Here is a 13442-nt window from a genome sequence, read left to right as displayed (position 1 = left end):
AGGAGTGGGTCGGAGAGCACTGTTTGAAAGAACCTGAGAGGCTGTGCACTGACAAAGATCTTATTTTGGATCCTGTTCTCTCAAACAAACAAGCACAGAAACTCCTCCAGCTCATCTGTTATCCTCATGGCATTGCAGAGTGCACTGAGGGTGACGACCCTCAGCAGCAGCGCATCAAGCGCATCCTTCAGGTGAGCACTGGGGGCAGGTGACAGCAGCACCACCGAGGGACACTGCTTGGTGCAATCAGTATTGGGTTATTCTTTAAAGGTTCTGGGTGCTCAGGACCTGCAGTCTCTGTGGGGAAGGTTTAGGGTGTGACTCGGGGTGTCTCGTTCCCTGTGATCCCACGTCAGGGAGGAGCAGCACAGCCGTCACCGCTGTTCCTCATCACCAGGCGCCGGGAAACCACCCTCAGGGCTGCTCAGGAGGAGGTTCCTGCTGTCCCAGGGGGGCTCTGGGACAGCACTGGGGTGACAGTCACTCCTGCCCCGTTGGAAATGCTCAAACGCTCTCACAGACAGTCCCAAGCTGGCCATGTCTTCACACTGAGCTGTGTTAGGGACAGTTCAGTTCCTAAACTGAAAAATGGATTTTCTGTGAATAGCCCTGTGAAAAATCAAATCTGCAATGTCTGGAGCAGGACAAATAAGGGTCAATGTCCTCCAAAAAATATCATGTCTAGATGGCCTCGTGCTAAATTCAGACCTATCCACTTGGATATCAATGCTATGGATTAATGGAATTACCAGTGAAAGAGAAAACTATGTTTTCTGTACTCATATTGAACTAAATTCAGATTTTGCAGAGAATGAGGTTATTCAGAAAAGCTGTGAGGTTAAAAGTACTGAGGAATGGTATTAGCTGAAAGGTGTGGAAGTGCATATTCGTTAATGCTCTGATGTTTTGCCATGTTAATAGTCTATTAGAAAAGATCAGTGATTGTGATGATCTGCCTATAAGATGAGGCTTCTGCACATGATGTGTTCAAGTATGAGATTCATTCCTTCACACCTGTAAGATGTTGACTTTAATGTTAATATTATTAACAATTAACATCTGTAATGTTAATTCTCCCCTAGAACTTGGACCAGTGGACTCTGAGGCAGTCGTGGCTGGAGCTGCAGCTGATGATCAAACAGTGCATGAAGGAGCCTGTGAGTATTGGTTTTCAAACTTCCTTACCTAAATACTTAATGCAAAAAAGTATGTTAAATTTTAACGTAGTCCCCGAGCAAACATGCCATGAATGTGCTAGTGTACTTGTGTTTTACTGTAGGGTTCTGGGTCTGTGGCTGAAATGAACAGCTTGTTGGATAATATCGCAAAGGCGACAATAGAGGTGTTTCAGCAATCCGCTGAGCTAAACAATAACTCTTCTAACTCTGGTATAGGCCTCTTCAGTCCAAACTCTGTTGGAAATGCTGACACAAGTAATACAAGACAGAATGGTAAAAAGACATTCCTAAGGTATTTTTTGCAGCACCTTTTTAATTCTTTTAGCCAACATGATGCTTAATTGTGTGTAGAGTGCCTAGACTGTGTTGTACTTGAGCCAGGAATGTACAGAAACAGTTGCCTGAAGGTTCCTTCTGTTTACTTTCGTTTGACAATAAATGTAGTTGCTCTTCTTGAAATTTCTGGACACCAGAAATTGCAACTGCTCAGTCCTCACTGGTTACTCCAGATGTGCTGTGCCACTGCTTTACTGAAGCAGTTCAGTCTTGTAGCAGTTGATCGTGGCTGCAGAACTGCCTGTGTATTTTGGCTGAAATAAGTTTGCTCTGCTCCTAGTTCCTCTGAGCGGCGAGGAGCGTGGCTGGTGGCCCCCCTGATTGCCAAACTGCCTACCTCGGTTCAAGGTAGGGTCTTGAAAGCTGCGGGAGAGGAGCTGGAGAAAGGGCAGCATTTGGGGTCCTCTTCTAAGAAGGAAAGAGATAGACAGAAACAAAAAAGGTATGACCTTGGGGAGCCCCTGCAGACAGAGCTAAACCGTGTTTTTGAGGGAGGAGTTTACTGAGGACTCAACATTTTATCAACTCCAAACAGGGTCCAGGTGTCAGTTAGGCTGAAGAAATAACCCTGGTTTCAAAAGAGGAAATGTGGAAGCTTTGTAATCCATCAGCCAGGGCTGTGCTGCAGCTCAGTGATGGGAAATGTCAGGGATGTAAAGGAACAGGTAGAGCACTTGTTGTCTCTTCCCATATGTGGCATCAGGCCACTTTGCTTGCCGTTATGATCACACCATTGCTTCCTGTTGGGGAGTGAGCTTAAGCTCATCTCTAACTTTCCAAAATGTGTGAGAATTTTGACTTGATGGTTATTGATTTTCCTTCAGTAAAATATTCTTCCACAGTGCTTATAATACTTTTGCTCTTCCTTGGGGTAATGCTAGAAGTTCCACTGAATTAAACCCACGTTGGAATTTTAGACAAATTTAGGCACCTCTTATTCTTATCAGAGCTTCTAGGGGAAACTTCCTTGGGGTTCACTTCAGACGAGTAGCATGGATTGAAAACTTTCACTGCCTTACCTCTGTTAAAATTATATCCCTGGTTAATCAAAGTAGTCTTAAAATAGCCTGCTCTGTTCCTGAGTCAGGCCTTCAGGTGTGGGGGCAGTTCTTGGTCACTCAGGGACCCTGAGCCAGTGGGTCTCAGTAACAACATGTGTATCTGGGCTGGCTGGGGCTCTGCCTTCCTGGGGCATGGTCTTTAATTCCTCTGGCGAGACTTTAATTGACTAAAATAGAAACAGGCATAGATGCAGCAGTGCCACTTCAGGAGAAAAAGCACAGACAAAACAAGGAAGGGAGCGAGCATGGGAAGTATCAAAATAACTTCACTAATGCAGTGCTGTGTTTGCCTCTCCTAAAGCATGTCCCTGCTGAGCCAGCAGCCTTTCCTGTCACTGGTACTCACTTGCCTTAAGGGACAGGATGAGCAACGGGAAGGGCTTCTCACATCCCTGCAGAATCAAGTTACTCAGGTAAAACAAGCACAGGATCATGAGAACCCTTTGTTAGGTGTGTGTGTGTCAGCAGTTTTATGTGTATATGATGGTGTAAAACTGGGAAAATTATAGTGCAGTGGTGTGCCAAAAGGAGCAGTCCAAGGAGGGGAGAGTGAGAAGGTGTTTGTTCCTTTTTTGAGTGTGAATACATTTTGTTTTCTAAATTTATTACAGAGAAATACAATGAACTGGAGTCTGATTTCAGTTCTTTCCAGGAAAAACAATAAAGGTATTAGTCCTGAGAGGAACAATCTTCCCAGTCCCTAAAGTTTTTATAAGTTCGAAGGTGTCCTTTTTGGGAAAACCTGTCACCTTCTCCAGCTGACACGGACTGAGTTTTTCATATTTTAAACAGCACCATTCCTGGTCCCAGCCTGGCCGTTGCCTGCAGCTCTCCTTTGGGTTTCTCTGCTTCCTCACAGCCTCAGCTCACCCTGCTCCAGAGTTCCTGCTGCCAGCCAGCTCACACTGCAGCCTCCAGCAGCAACTTCTCTCTGCCTTTAAACTGAACATACCCAGTGCCCAGAGCAGTGGGTCCTGTCTCCTTTCTCTGGTTTCAGTTCCTGTGACCCTCTGTGACAGTGAGAATTGGTACCTGTATGACTTTTTTCCCCCATATTGTCCCTCGGCTCAGGTCAGGCTAAAACACAGGTCCACATCCCAGGGAAATGAATTCCTTTGATGGTTTTCCTCTTGGTTTCTGCTGCTTGGGCTTTCCTTTCACTGTGTGGGTTCTCCTCTGAAATGCAGCTGGTCCAAGTTCCCTGAGCTTCTGGTTCTTTCTTATCCAGAGACCCCACTGAGAAGCTGCATCCAGTGCAAGAGATCTGTTGACTTACCTGTGGTGAAATAGGCTGTTTCTAACAATACTGTTAAGAAATGCATATCAAAGCTGATTTTTTTCCTGCAACAGGAAGATGCAGTCACACCACTGACAACAGATCATGAGCTCTTTACAAATTAACTTTTTCCTCCCACCAGTTTGTTTAATCTGCTCAAAGCCTTAAACAGACAAGAGGATAAAAAGGACTTTTATGATTCCTGATAGATAATGGTCACAAATACATTAAGGAAGAACACTACAGGAGGAAAGCAACCTTAATCCAATGCTTTTTCTTAGATCCTCAGTAACTGGAGGGAAGAACGGTACCAGGACGACGTCAGAGCCAGGCAGATGATGCACGAAGCCCTGCAACTGCGCCTTAACCTGGTAACAAAAAATTGGGCTTATCCTGATGTTAGGAAAAGATGCAGCAGCTACTCTGGAGGAGGTGGTAAGGAGCAAGGAGCTCCAGAGTATCCAGCTCCCTGGGGAACTGGGTAGCTGTTTATTCCTAAGTGATCCCTACCCCAGGGGAAGCCAAGGGAGCTGCTCTGAGCCATGCAGAGCTCTGCTTCCTGCTGTGTTGTTTTGCAGGTGGGTGGCATGTTTGACACAGTGCAGAGGAGCACCCAGTGGACCACAGAGTGGGCCCTTCTGCTCCTCCAGATCATCACCTCAGGGACTGTGGATCTGCAGACCAACAAGTATGTCTGCCCTGTTCAAACAGCTCATTTGTGTCCTTAGGGCTTTAAGTTTAGGTTACCTGTAGGTTATTGTTACAGTTTTTTATCCTGTTAGTGCTTGAGTGGGATTTAGCTCTCTGTGCTGGCCTGGGGTAGGGGTACCTCCATTTAGGAAAGCACTGGAGGTGCTGTTCACACCCTTCCTAACCTATCCCATGCCTGAGTGCTTCTTGCCTGTAATTCCTAATGCCTCTGTTGGCAGTTTGTGCTGTCTGTGGCTCTGAGCTGGGGTTTAAGATGAGATTTGGGTGCACATCCTGGCAGTCCACCTGCGTGTGTACGGTGGGACTTGGGAATGTGACCTCAGGTGTGTGTGTGCAGAAAGCCCTGAGAAACCCAGCCTGGTCAAGAGCTTCCTCTGGGGCCTCTGCCATGAATATCTGCCCCTGGATCTCCTGGCAGTTGTAGTTCCTCGGGATAATACTTGCTTTTACTTCCAGTGAATTGTTCACGACTGTGCTGGACATGCTGGGGGTTCTCATCAATGGGACACTCGCCTCGGACCTGTCAAATGCCTCCCAAGGAGGGCCTGAGGAGAACAAAAGGGCTTACATGAATTTAGTGAAGAAATTAAAAGTAAGGGTCACGTCTTGTCATTTCCAACATTTCCTCTGAATTGCTTTCTGCCCTCATCTTTTAATCATGTCCTTCCTAGTGTCTGGAAAGGCCGTTTGGAAATAGAGAGACTAAAACATACCTAGTTATAAAAGGGAGAAAAGGAAGAAAATAAAAGTACAGGAATGTGGAGGTGGGAAGATACTACTAGGATTTTCTTCATATTCAATTAAAATTGGGGACCCTGCAAGACACTCAGTTGCTTTTATTTTATGTCTGAGACACTAATTTTGTGTTATGTATTTTCTACACTATGTTTAAACAAGAGATGAAAAGAAAACTTACATTCTTTAAATAAAGAGAAAACCAAAAAAACCCCTTGCAAAACCACTTGCTTAAATTTAGTAAAAGTACAAGGAAATGATTCATCCAGAAAGTGGACATTTCTCATAGTGAAAGCAGTGCCATGTTCTTTCCTGTCCCCCTTTGTGTTTGTTCCCCAGAAGGAGCTGGGGGACAAGAGGTCTGAGAGCATCGACAAGGTCCGGCAGCTGCTGCCGCTGCCCAGGCTGACGTGTGACATCGTGGCCTGCGAGCCCACGGGGTCCCTGATCGACACCAAGGGCAACAAGATCGCGGGCTTTGACTCCATTGACAAGAAACAGGCAAGAGCAAACGTTTGTCCTGGCCTCCCTCTCCCTGAGTTTGGAAGCATGGGGATTCCATGCACTCAGGTACAGCCTGTGCAGTGCAGGTGTTCCTGGGCAGGAGTATGAAAGCTGTGAGACCCTCCCAGGCCCCCAGCAGGGAGATCCCTTACACAGGTGGGCTTTCTGTGGGCAGTGCTGCCAGCACTGAGGAACACTGGGCTTGTCAAAGAACACCTTTAAAAGAGTTGCAAATGACAAGGGTGTTCGGGATCAAACGCATTTCTGTTCCAGATATTTCAGCCTGGAGAAGAGAAGGCTCCAGGAAGACCTGACAGCCCCTCCCAGTGCCTAAAGGGGCTCCAAGAGAGCTGGAGAGGGACTGGGGACAGGGGCCTGGAGTTGCCAGGACAAGGGGGAGTGGTTTCCCACTGACACGGGGATAGATAGGATATTGGGAAGGAATTCTTCTCTGTGTGAGTGATGAGGTATTGGCACAGCTTGACCAGAGAAGTTGTGGATGACATGTCCATGGATAATTTTTTAAAAGTGAATTTATGTAAAAGAGCTTAGGATAGAGCTCTTCATTCTGCAGACTGGGCAGGCATGTTTTGGTGACATAGTGCTTAGGCTTCCTCCCCTTATTTGAAAACATAAACTTTTAGCAAGAGTATTCTTAGATCAGCAGATTTTTGATAAATATTTGACTTTTTCTTCAAAATATCATAAATGGAACTTGAGATTTTTAGCATGGCTATAAGCAAATGCTACTATAAAAACATAATTGCTTTTCTCTAGTGGCAGCCTTGGACAGAGGTTAAAATCCCACTCGTGTGCATTTGATGCATTCTGTGGAGGGGAAGCATCCTTACTGGTTTTCTCTGACTCAGTCAGTCATGTACAAAAGCAAGTCTATTGTTCAAGTTTCTTAAATCTTGATTTCCCTTTGATTCTGAAACAGGGTCTTCAGGTGTCATCCAAACAAAAGGTGTCCCCTTGGGATTTATTTGAAGGTCACAAAAACCCTGCCCCTCTCTCCTGGGCGTGGTTTGGGACCGTTCGTGTGGACAGGAAGGTGATCAAGTACGAGGAGCAGCAGCATCTGCTGCTGTACCACACACACCCCAAACCCAAACCACGCAGCTACTACCTCGAGCCCTTGCCCCTTCCTCCAGAGGAGGAGGAGGAGGAGCCCACCACACCTGTGTCTCAGGAACCAGAAAGAAAGCTGGGAGAGCTCTTGGATCAGGGCAAACATGGCACAGATGATGAGAAGAAGGCAAAGGGCAGGAAGAGGAAGTCAAAGTCGAGCTCCAGGGCTGAGGTAAATGGTTGGTGCCACACAGAACCTGAAACACCTCCCCAGAGCACCTGGTGCTGTGTAGTTCTGCCTTTGGAAATGGTTCTGCACCTGGAGGAGAGAGTCCCAGTGAAGGGAGGGAATGGAGATGGCCAGGAGGAGACCACACTTGTTGGTTTAAACCCAGGTCCCGTTCAAATGGGAGCCAATTTGGAAAGGGCTCTTTCACACAGATAAACTGTTCTACTGTGCAGTTTGGTCTGGTTTCTGAGATACTTTCCTTTTTATTTTGTTGGGGTTTGAGTAGTGGGTTCCTAAGCTGAAGAGTCACTTAGAGCAAGGGTTTGAAAACATGCCTGGCACCACCCAAATAATAATAATAATTAATAATCAGGATAATAATGATGATGATGTACATTTCCAGCAGCAGAGTTCTGTGTGGTTACAACCTCTCCACAGTGCTGCCAGCATGGCCACCCCTGGTGTGGATGTGCTGGTATTCTCTCAGCATCCAGCTGGTTTGTCCAAGTGTTGTGGTTTGAGTAACTGTAATTTCAAGATAATTTTCTGGCCTTTTTGATGTTTCAGTGAAGTTCTTGCTATTACTTCTATCCTGGTACAGTGAGCTCTCCTTGTGCTCTACCTGACCATAGCCTGCAGAAGGTACCTGCTAATTAGGTACCCATGGCTGGGACGTGCCTGGAGCTGTCAGTGGGAATTACCAGACTTTGCCTTGTTTTTACATCACTGTCAATGACAAAGGAACTGTCTCTGTCCTTTAGTAACTCAGTAGGAAGATCGGCATTATTTATGACTCGGTAAGGTACGAATGTCAGTAACACTCCCTTTTGTGTGTATTTTAAGGATTATCCACAGCCCAGCTTGTACAGAGTGCCTCCCCCCTGCTCCCCGCTGCCGATGGCTCGCCCGGCCCCCCCGGCCCTGTGGGGGTACGGCCTGGGGGCCCCCCCAGCACAGCCCGGGCTCTTCCTGCAGAGCCAGCCCCTCTCCGCAGGTACGCTGGGTCCGAGGGCACAGCCCTGCGCGTTTGGTTGGTGTGACACATCCACCTGTGACCCCGCTGTGTTCCTCCCTGTCTCTGGCACGGGCTGTGTCACCGTGTGGTTGGTTCCTTCAGCAGCAGAGGGTTCTCGAAGGGCTTTGCTGCCCTCAGTTGTAGCTCTGTCTCTGTGAAGGTGTTGAACTTTCTGGGTAAATGAGCCACAAGGAGTTCCTGTGCTGGCAGTGTCAGAGAGCTGGTGGGGTGACATTGAGAGAGGGACGATTAAAAGAATAAAGGCCCTGTGGGTTACTTCTTTTTTGATTCGTACCAAGAACCGTGGTGGCTAATTTACCATCTGATAGACGTGGGCTCACATTTTTTTAAGCATTTATGATATGTGCTTAGTTTTGTGTAAGATTGTCTTGTTTCTTCCAGTTAGTGAGTTACAGTTTTATAAGGATTTACTGGCTCCAGAGGGCAGCAGTTTGTTATGATTTGAGAAACTATTGAGGCTTCTCCAAAATTATGCAGGAGAAGTTAACAATTTTTTTTCCAGTTATAAGGGTTAAATGTTTTTTTCTGAAGCTCCAAATGCAACTACTCTGTATTTTAACTGTGTAAAAGTCTTCAGAATATACCAGAGTGGCTAAATAAGTTTAAGGAAATGCTGCTTTTGAGAACAAATGTGTAAGATCACCTTTGTAAGTCTGATGGAAAGATACACGATTTTTATCAAATAGCAGAGAGTGCATAAATTGCCACCATCTCATTATAAAATTGGCTTGACATATTAAGCTGTTCATATCATGCTTTGGATCTGACATGCAACTTTTCTTCAGCAGTAATAGTGAGATGTTTTATGTGGCATAGAACATACAGCAGCCCACAGGCTTTGTACTTTTCATTCTCATTTATAAGTGGCAATCTTTACTTTTCCCATTTAAATTTCCAGGCCAGAAATGTGGTTTAATCCAGACTATGCCTTTGCAGAGGTGTGTTTATCATCAGTTGTGTAGAGCTGATGGATTAGCAGTGCTCTGTACCAGCAGTGCTCTTAGGGAAGGCAGAGGATACATTTGTGTTCTGTGTGGGTTTCAGGTGGTTCCAGGGTGGACTCGGTGGGCTCCTTTGTCCCAGTGAACACGAAGCAAGCCCTGTCCAACATGCTGCAGCGGCGCTCGGGCTCCGTGACGCAGCTGCCCTCGGTCCATGGGATCCCAGCCCAGCTCCACATGAAGCTCCTGCAGCAAGAGCAGCAGCAGCAGCGGCTCCTGCAGCAGCAGGTGCAGGCACGGGCTCTCCAGCAGGTTTGTCCAACCCCTGGGTCTGAGGAGCAGCACGCTGGGTTTGCCCCATGCCTCTGTGTCTTACAGGGGGGAGCCAGCTGATAGTTACAACAGTTCCCCAAATATTAGCCAAGCAGGGCCAACTGCCTTTGAATGTGTTATTTGATATCTTAGTCCCTTTATTTTGCTGTGTTCCATAAACTCAGGGTTTGCTCCTGCCCCTCGATGCTGCCCTTGTTGCTTGTTGTGTCACCGAGGCTCTCAGGATCACAGGCACCAGGTGCCCCCAAGCTGCCAGTGAGTGCTGAGGCACCGCCGTGCCCTGCACAGCCAAGCCCCAGGGAGCCCAACAGAGCTGGGCCCATGCCTGTGTGCACACAGGTGCCCATGTTGCCAAGGAATGCCTGTGTTACTGCAGGGTACAGCTGCTGTACACAGCTCTTGTTCAGTGCCCTTGGGAGCCTGAGCTGGTTCTCAGACTGTGCTTACAGACAGGCTGCTTTGAGGCTGATGGTGTAAGCACAGGCACTTGGAGTTTGGATCTCAGAGAACCAGCACTGTGTGTGCAGTAGCTGGCGTTAAATTCAATAACTTTGGCTTTACTTCCAAGCCCTTCTGTATCCTTCCTTACCCCACTGCAGCATATAGGACGTTGCCCTTACGCTGTCTTGCTCCAAACTCTGTGCTGTGCCCTCTTTGCACAAAATAGTTCATCATTTCAGCAAGTATCCTTGTCAATCTGCCACTGTCTCTATTTTGTTACAGCTTCTCATTATTCTTCTCATCCCTCTCTGATTCCCTGCTATGATCTGTGCAAAGGCTACTGTACTGCTTAAATTGCAACTGAGTGACAATAGTTTTATTGTAAAAATTATTGCCAGCTTGAAATCCCTGGCAGTGGTGGGGACAGTTCTGTAGAATCCATCTAGAAGGACTCTGCTCTTTAGACCTGTGCTCTTGGAAACAAATAGTTCTGGTGCGAGGTCTTGGACAGTGTGATTTGTTAAAAATCGTTGAGTATTCTGTACTGAATGAGTGGTCTCCTGAGGAGGGTGAGGGGTCCTCTCCACATTTAGAATTCCTGTTCATAAATCTCATAAAAGCATTGAGGTTCACTGGCATAAAAACCACCTAAAAGGACCTCACTGGTGTTCCTAAAGGCCAGCATTCTCTGAGTCCATCCAGGTGAGCTCTGTAACTGCTCCACTAACACCTGAGATGAACTGGGTGTATTCCTGGTGTTCTCAAATCTTCGTTGGCGAAGCCTAGCCATGGTGAATTCCTGGTGGTGTTGCTACATTTTTGCCTGTCCTTTTCCCACAGGATGTCTCTAGCTCTGCTGTATCCCTTCAGGATGGCTTTGACAACATAATGGTAACCACTTAGAGACTGGGACCTTCTCTTTATTTCTCTTTCACCTGAACATGCATTCCTTCCACCACTCAGGCTGCACTCTGCTTCCAGTGGGAATGTCACTGTGCTTTGGGGCTGTTCATCCAGGAGTGCAGTGGCTGCATGGGGGAGGCTGCCAATACACCTGTGACAGAGAATACTTTTTTCTTATAAATATTTCCAGGTTTCACTGGTCAGTTTTTTCCTCTTCTGATGTGTTTCTCGCTGTGGAAGATGAGAGCAGCTGCAGGACGTGCCCAAGGCCGTGTCTGTCTGAGCATGGATGGGTGTTCTGCACTGGCAGGATGGGCTGTTATGGGAATGATCAGATCTTGTTACTTACGAAACCAGTAACAGCCACACCAGTAACACTTACCTGTGAAATCATTAACTTCCATAGAATTCAGGTTTTTTTCTGGGGAAAAACAATGATGCCATGAAGTTTCATCCCTAATGTCTGTGCTGGAAAGCTTTCCAGATATTAATTAGAGGCACTGTGTCAGAGTTGGTCTGCAGGACTTTGGTCCTGTCCCAAGGAAACTGCCATGCTGTTAAAAACCCTCACTGGTAAGGCAGAACAAAATGTGAGTTTAAGGAGGCTTTGCCACTGAGCCTCTTATCCATCCTTTACATGTGTTCAATCATTCCTGGTGTTTCTGGTGGTATGTCAGAACAGGGGATCCACCACCCTGTCTGCAGCTAATTAGGAACGCCTGGATATGCAGCAAGTACACAAGGAGGGCTCTCCAATCCTTTCCCATGGGGTAGCTGGGATTGTGATGTTGCTGCTTGCAGCGTGTTACCAAAGTCACTTTTAACCTTAAATTATACAACTCCCTAAGGATATCCTGGTTAGGATGGCAAAGGCTTTGTTGGAGGACTTGGATTCGTATTTGGTTTTCTGCACAGCGGGGCAGCTGCAGGGAAGGAGCATCACTGCTTCCAGCTCCTGTCACTGAACTTTTTGTGGGTAGAATGGCTTAAAAAATGACCAGGTGCAGCCGTGCAGCATCCCAGTCACAAAGAAAACATGCAGATTGGTTGTATCCTTGGCACGTTCTCATTCTCCAGCTTTTAGCAATCTCACTCCTGAAATGAAGTCTAACATTTAATTTTTTTCCCTTTTCTGGTGCTTCCAAAAACACTGCTGCAGTTATAATCACAATCTTTAAATGATTTCCCCTCAACTGGGCACAAATAGTGAGGTGATTTGGATGGACAAGCAAGGCTGGCTGCTGACCACAACAGGGAGCACGTTCCCAGCTGCACTGGTTGGAGCTGGAGCTGCTTGTGTTACCCATTTGTCATAGTGGTGTTTTGTATGCCATCATCAAATTTACTCATCAGCATTTTGCCTGTTTCACTGGGGGAAAACTGGGAACCAGGTGTCCTGAAAAAGTCACCACCTCTGCAGTTATACCAGAGATTGTTACTCACTCAGAGCTTCCTGTGTGGTTTGATGTACTGGCCTCAAGATGGCCAGGATATGTCTTTTCCACTCCTTTGCAAAGCCCCATTTAAAGGGTCTCTGCAAGCCCCCTGCAGTGAACAGCTGCCTCCTCCCTGCTGCAGTGTCACAGCAGTGTCAGACACCAAAGGTCAGTGCTTCCACCTGCTGTGAGTGAACACAGCACAGCACTTTGGCGCTGAGCAGCGGTGCTGTCCTGAAGGAAATGGTTGTTGTGATTCCTCAGGGCACAGCTCGGTGGGGTTGTTTGTGTCCAGAGCCAGACTTGTTCGAGGGGGTCGTATCTGATGGTGCTGTGTCTTGCAGGGGCAGCTGATGGACCAAGCTGCTGCTTTCGCTCCGCAGGCTCGACCCCTGTCCCAGCTCCCCCAGTACCCGGGGCTGCAGCAAGCACAGGTACTGTGCACCTGTGTGGAAATGTGATAAACAGGGCTCCCTTGCCCAGCCTGCTGCCCTGTGCCTGGGGTGTGCCTCTGCCTGTGGCTGGGGGTACCGGCGAAGCCTCCTCCTGGGATGCTCGTGGCCTCCACGTCTGGTAGCTCATGAATGTTTTTAGCATGGCCACTTCCCAGTTTTTCCTGATGTTGTTGCTGGGAATAGCAAGCATACGTCAGTGTTAAGCTGGAAATCTGGCCAGTTTCTGGTGAGACAATGATAGCAGTTACTCTATTATGTCATGGTCATTCTGGTACTTGGGATTTTGGGGGGTGTGAGGAAAACAGAGGTGGTGTTTTGTAGCAGAGCCCCGCTCCTGCTCAGCGCCTCTTGAGAAGGCAGCACAGTGCAGGTTCATTCCATGTGGCTGTGTGTGACAGCGTGTTACCACGTGGCCACGTGTGACAGTGAGTGACCACATGTGGCCTCATGTCAGCTGTCTGAATGAACCTGCAGACAGAGGGGGTCCCACAAGCGTGGGGCACATGTGAGATCTCTGGGCTGCAGCTCCTTGGCGAGGCCACCTCTGTGCTGCAGCTGGGCCGGTGCAGTCACTCGTGTCGTTCTCCCGCAGAGCCTGCCCCACGGATACGCCCTGTACGGCAGCGCGGTGCCGGTGCAGCAGCAGCAGCAGCAGCCGGCGTGGGGCTGTCCCCCAGCTGTGCCCCGCTGATGGAGCGGCTGCGGCAGGGCCAGCACCCCGGGTACCTCCAGCAGCAGCCGCCCGCCTACGGCCCCGCTCCTGCCGGCGCCCCACGGTGAGCGGGAACCCTGGGAA

At 47.9% G+C, this 13442-nt stretch overlaps 1 protein-coding gene across 1 annotated transcript in view; it reads left to right on the top strand.

Annotated features, from left to right (window-relative positions):
• Positions 1-13442, top strand: part of MED12L (mediator complex subunit 12L) — a 97641-nt gene that overhangs the window by 80634 nt on the left and 3565 nt on the right. The window contains 14 exon segments of the mRNA XM_050308448.1: positions 3-191; positions 1083-1157; positions 1280-1470; positions 1795-1956; positions 2877-2988; positions 4133-4222; positions 4430-4539; positions 5019-5154; positions 5637-5798; positions 6742-7104; positions 7945-8095; positions 9182-9390; positions 12536-12625; positions 13239-13306. Coding sequence (XP_050164405.1) covers positions 3-191; positions 1083-1157; positions 1280-1470; positions 1795-1956; positions 2877-2988; positions 4133-4222; positions 4430-4539; positions 5019-5154; positions 5637-5798; positions 6742-7104; positions 7945-8095; positions 9182-9390; positions 12536-12625; positions 13239-13306 — 2108 coding nt within the window.

This window comes from Myiozetetes cayanensis, unplaced genomic scaffold (genome assembly GCF_022539395.1).
Source record: "Myiozetetes cayanensis isolate MyiCay16 unplaced genomic scaffold, myiCay2020 scf13, whole genome shotgun sequence".
NCBI lineage: Eukaryota > Metazoa > Chordata > Aves > Passeriformes > Tyrannidae > Myiozetetes > Myiozetetes cayanensis.
This window is presented reverse-complemented; position numbering and strand designations above follow the sequence as displayed.